Source organism: Tursiops truncatus, chromosome 1 (genome assembly GCF_011762595.2).
Source record: "Tursiops truncatus isolate mTurTru1 chromosome 1, mTurTru1.mat.Y, whole genome shotgun sequence".
NCBI lineage: Eukaryota > Metazoa > Chordata > Mammalia > Artiodactyla > Delphinidae > Tursiops > Tursiops truncatus.
Window position 1 is genome coordinate 167,958,271 of NC_047034.1, and position 6,000 is coordinate 167,964,270.

Here is a 6,000-nt window from a genome sequence, read left to right on the forward strand (position 1 = left end):
CCTGCAGAGAGCCCAGATGTGAGCAGTTGCTGCATGCCTTGTGTTCCTCAGTTCAGCAGGAAGTTGGTGCATGATCCTTGGGTTGTTTTATACTCCGCTACATGTGACTTTTCCTTTACTTTTCACCTCCAACATTCAAAGCCTCCTGTCTTGCATTGAAGAGTTCTAAAGAACAGTTTGAATATTCTTATTTGATATCAATGAAGGGCTAATCTCAACAGGAAAGTCATTATATGTAAATACATATATGAGGAAAGAAAATAGCAATTATTTCTCCTGCTTTATGTTGACCTTATATGATAAGACATAGGTGGATAGGATTCAGATTGGTAGAAAACCTAAATGTTCCAAGCTGCATATAGTTTTTAACAGTACTTGATGAGATCATCCACTTAGTCTCAGATAGAAATCCACATTTCTGTCACTGAAGTAGAAAAAAAAAAGAAATCTGTCAGCTCAAAAGTTGTTCAGAATTTCAGGTCTGTCTTTATCATTATAGAGATAGCTTCAGAGTTTAAGATTTTCTCTAAGATGAATGTTTTTTCAGATGAATGTTTTTTCAATGTTAGTTCTTTACCAAGGAAAATAACAAGCTAAGTGGAAAGTCTTCATTAAAATTTTTAAAATAATTTTCAGTATCTATAGAACCATAAGACTTTGGTGTTTTAATATCAGAGTTGTAAAGTATAGAAGCTGCTTTTAAAAACAAGATTGTGTCCCGGTGCTAACTTACAGAGGAAATAAAACTGCAGGCTTAAGCTTGCACAAGCCTCTTAGATAGTCTCATCCACTAGAGGGCAGACAGCAGAAGCAAGAAGAACTACAGTTCTGCAGCCTGTGGAATGAAAACCACATTCACAGAAAGATAGACAAGATGAAAAGGCAGAGGACTATGTACCAGATGAAAGAACAAGATAAAACCCCAGAAAAACAACTAAATGAAGTGGAGATAGGCAACCTTCCAGAAAAAGAATTCAGAATAATGATAGCGAAGATGATCCAGAACCTCGGAAAAAGGATGGAGGCAAAGATCGAGAAGATGCAAGAAATGTTTAACAAAGACCTAGAAGAATTAAAGAACAAACACCTAGAAGAATTAAAGACAAACAAACAGAGATGAACAATACAATAACTGAAATGAAAAATACACTAGAAGGAATCAATAGCACAGTAACTGAGACAGAAGAACGGATAAGAGACCTGGAAGACAGAATGGTGGAATTCACTGCCACGGAACAGAATAAAGAAAAAAGAATGAAAAGAAATGAAGACAGCCTAAGAGATCTCTGGGATAGCATTAAATGTAACAACATTCGCATTATAGGGGTCCCAGAAGGAGAAGAGAGAAAGGACCCGAGAAAATATTTGAAGAGGTTATAGTCGAAAACTTCCCTAACATGGGAAAGGAAATAGCCACCCAAGTCCAGGAAGCGCAGACAGTCCCAGGCAGGATAAACCCAAGGAGAAACACACCGAGACGCATAGTAATCAAATTGACAAAAATTAAAGACAAACAAAAATGATTGAAAGCCACAAGGGAAAAATGACAGATAACATACAAGTGAACTCCCGTAAGGTTAACAATTGATTTCTCAACAGAAACTCTACAAGCCAGAAGGGAGTGGCATGACATATGTAAAGTGATGAAAGGGAAGAACCTACAACCAAGATTACTCTGCCCGGCAAGGATCTCATTCAGATTCGATGGAGAAATCAAAAACTTTACAGACAAGCAAAAGCTAAGAGAATTCAGCACCACCAAACCAGCTCTACAACAAATGCTAAAGGAACTTCTCTAAGTGGGAAACACAAGAGAAGAAAAGGACCTACAAAAACAAACCCGAAACAATTGAGAAGATGGTAATAGGAACATACATATCCATAATTACCTTAAATGTGAATGGAATAAATGCTCCAACCAAAAGACACAGGTTTGCTGAATGGATACAAAAACAAGACCCATCTATATGCTGTCTACAAGAGACCCACTTCAGACCTAGGGACACATATAGACTGAAGGTGAGGGGATGGAAAGAGATATTCCATGCAAATGGACATCAAAAGAAAGCTGGAGTAGCAATACTCATATCAGATAAAACAGACTTTAAAATAAAGAATGTTACAAGAGACAAGGACACCACATAATGTTCAAGGGCTCAATACATAAGGCAACTGCTAACAGCTGTAGAAGAGGAAATCAACAGTAACACAATAATAGTGGGGGACTTTAACACCTCACCTAAACCAATGGACAGATCATCCAGACAGAAAATTAATAAGGAAACACAGGCTTTAAATGACACAATAGCTCAGATAGATTTAATTGATATTTATAGGAGATTCCATCCGAAAACAGCAGATTACACTTTCTTCTCAAGTGCACACGGTACATTCTCCAGGATAGATCACATCTTGGGTCACAAATCAAGCCTTGGTAAATTTAAGAAAATTGAAATCATATCGAGCAACTTTTCTGACCACAATGCTATGAGATTAGAAGTCAGTTACAGGGAAAAAAACATAAAAAACACAAACACATAGAGGTTAAATAATACGTTACTAAATAACCAAAGATCATTGAAGAAATCAAAGAGGAAATCAAAAAATACCTAGAGACAAATGACAACGAAAACACGACGATCCCAAAACCTGTGGGATGCAGCAAAAGCAGTTTTAAGAGGGAAGTTTATAGCAATACAATCCTACCTCAAGAAACAAGAAAAATCTCAAATAAACCATCTAATCTTACACCTAAAGGAACGAGAGGAAGAAGAACAAACAAAACCCAAAGTTAGTAGAAGGAAAGAAATCATAAAGATCAGAGCAGAAATAAATGAAATAGAAACAAAGAAAACAATAGCAAAGATCAATAAAGCTAAAAAACAAAAACAAAAAACCACTCGTGCTTCTAGGCCCTGAGCATGCTCTTCTTAGCCCTTTTTTTACTGTGCCTTTCCCTCAGAAGGCTCAGATTAAATGTGTTGTTTGCCGCTGTCAGTTAGTCCTCATCCTGATAGTAATAATAAAATGGTTCTAATTCTTTTACCCTTGTGAAAAGATTTTATATGAACTATCACTTTAATTTCCTTTCTAATTCCTTTTGTAGTTTGAAATGTTATGAAACCACTGTCCCTGTTTCATTACGATTAAAGTTAAAGGACTGAGTATGCTGCTCTTGAGGGAACCCAGCACTCTAAATATATCTGCGCCCCCCTCTATATTTTTGTTTGTTTCAGGGAGAATATCCCATTAAGAATTTCAGAAAATTTTGGGTTTCAAAATCTTTGCCTTGGACCCCCTTGCTTCCTCTTTCCTTGCAGAGTCATGTGTGTCTTATCAACTCAGAAAATTGAAAATGGCTCTGTGTGTTAATGCTCAGTTCTTGTATCACCTCCAGCCGACTGTTCTACCTTCCGAGTAGACACTGCTGTTATCAAGCAGAGAGTGCCGATCTTAATCAAGTACCTAGACTCAGATACGGAGAAGGAACTGCAAGCACTTTATGCACTACAAGCATCAATAGTAAAACTTGATCAACCTGCCAGTAAGTTTACCTCTTGCTACAATTAACCCAACCAGAGGGTGAGATTTATCCAGGCCAAGACATGAGAGATGGTTGGATGGGCTTGAACAGTGGATAATAGAAGAATCACTAATTACAAAAACTCAGATAACCAATAACTTTAATAGACCTGAACGTTTTTAAGTGTTTGACTTTTATGAGAAAATGATAACAAGAACACTAGTTTGTATTAGAGATTTAATCCTCATTCTAGGGCAGGTCTGTCTAATAGACTCTCTGCAATGATGGAAATGTATCTCTGTCATGCAGTATGGTAACCATGAGCCACATATGTCCGTTGAGCACTTAAATGTGGCTACTGTGACTGAGGAAATAAATTTCATTTAATTTAAATGTAAATAGCCACGTGTGGTTAGTGGCTACCCCATTGGACAACGCAGGTCTAGGGCATCTTGGCATTAGCATATGTGCAGTACAGTTTTTCACCTTGTTTGACACAGGTCTTAATAATGAAAGAGGATGATACTCTTCAGAATCCTCAGATACCCAACAAAGACATTAAGGCAGTTTAGACTAATTTTCAGTTAAGAGTTATGATTAATACTGGCTAACCAGACAAATAAGGTAACCTGAACACCAGGGTCTTAGTGATGCTGGTAAATTAACTGAATTGTATTAAATCTTGAAAATTCAGTTGAAACTTGTGAAAGTGGATAGTAGATACTTGGCTATTTTAGAGATAGCACTGAAGTAGTTCTTGGGCATTTCCTTAGGTTGTAGCTTTTTCAGAGTTTTCCTTCTTGGCTAGTGCTGTTAAATCCCTCTGGGAAATAAAGGAAAAGACTGAAACAATCCTCAGGGTGTAACCAAAGAGACATTCTATCTATAAATCTCTCTTTTTTGAACAGTAATATAAGCTAAGTTTCCACTGTGAGAGCAAAACAGAGGATTAAAATTGCCCAGATCATCTGGGCATTGAAAACAATAACCAACAACTATCGTTTCACTGGATAAAATCCAGATGAGATAGTTTTTACCCATTTTTTTCATATGAATTATTACTCTTTTCATTTTGAAAACAACATTAGAGGGGGCGAAAGTACATTCTGCCTTTTCCTCTCAAAATTTGTAAAAATAATATATTTTTATTGTAAAATTTCAAACAAAATGTATAAAGAAGAAAGTAAAAAAGAAAAGTATTCTTGTATTTAATTTTTAAGTGTTTAGGGTGAAAACTACATGATATCAAACAACTCAGCAATATCAGAAAATAGTTCAAATTGAACAAAATAATAGGAATAGGAAACAGTTTAGACTGCTTAAATTTTTCCCATTCTTTAGACAAATGGTTTTGCTCTTATGCTATCAAGAGGGGGTGTGATGAAGTGTCATGGATGCTCTTATCCTGGGGAGTTCATGTGCACCCATACACTGCTTGGAAATACGGTCTTCTCGCAGCTACAGTGCCCCCAGAATTGATGGTTTATTTTCACCTCCTTGCAGATTTGCTACGGATGTTTTTTGATTGCCTGTATGACGAGGAGGTGATCTCTGAGGATGCCTTCTACAAATGGGAAAGCAGCAAGGACCCCGCAGAGCAGAATGGGAAGGGTGTGGCCCTGAAATCCGTCACAGCATTCTTCACATGGCTGCGGGAAGCAGAAGAGGAGTCTGAGGATAACTAAAACTTCAAATACACAAAATGAAACAAAAGAAACAATTTAAGTATTTTTATAAAAAGTGTCACGTCTTCGCCAATCACAGTGCAGCAAGGCCAATTCTCGCAGAAACCCCCACGTGTGCACGAGTGGGAGAGGGGAAAGAGAAAGAAAGGTGATCATGGAGGAAAAAGGTACTGGAAAAAAGTAAACTTCAAACCTGAGGGCGGGAGCACTAAAACCAAAATACATGTATTATTTATAGAAAGTATTTTCTGTTTTAATCTTTTCTTTTTAAACGAGGACTCATACTTTAAAAAAAAAACATCTGTTTAGCAAAAAAAAAAAAAAGTTGAGAACTTTTAATTTATTTTAAGGACTGCAAATGCCAGTGTAATTTTTTAATTTGCAGTTTCTGTAAACAACTTGTATAATAGAAAAGCAGAGAAATAAATTTCCCTCCCCTTCAGATGCACCTCACGTTTGTTTTAAAGCATAGTATTTAGTCCAGATTTAAGAAGGTTTGGGGTGAACAAGGTAAGAAAGATTTTTTTTTTTTTTTTGGCATCAAATCTTTCTGCCTGCCTCTCAGCTTGCTTCAGAAAATAAAAAAATCAAAATAGTAATCAAAACATACATAACCTTGGAACAGAAGGAAATGCTGTGGACCAGAGAACTCCAAGAATTGTTTTAAAAAAAAGTGCTACCCTGGGAAAAGTACTCTTAATACTTTTGAAATCTTTAGAGCAACTTTAAGGCTTGTAAATACATAGAACAAATATTTAAAAAAACAAAAAGAAATTGACTCAATACTATTTC

General features: G+C 36.4%; 1 protein-coding gene across 20 annotated transcripts in view; it reads left to right on the top strand.

Annotated features, from left to right (window-relative positions):
* Positions 1-5,650, top strand: part of EIF4G3 (eukaryotic translation initiation factor 4 gamma 3) — a 367,975-nt gene extending 362,325 nt beyond the window's left edge. For all 20 annotated transcript variants that reach the window (XM_033841819.2, XM_033841846.2, XM_073794676.1 and 17 more), the window contains 2 exons: positions 3,398-3,544; positions 5,027-5,650. In XM_033841819.2, the coding sequence (XP_033697710.1) occupies positions 3,398-3,544; positions 5,027-5,208 (329 nt within the window). In that variant the 3' untranslated portion in view covers positions 5,209-5,650. The remainder of the gene's footprint in view (positions 1-3,397; positions 3,545-5,026) is intronic.
* Positions 5,651-6,000: the final 350 nt, after the last annotated feature.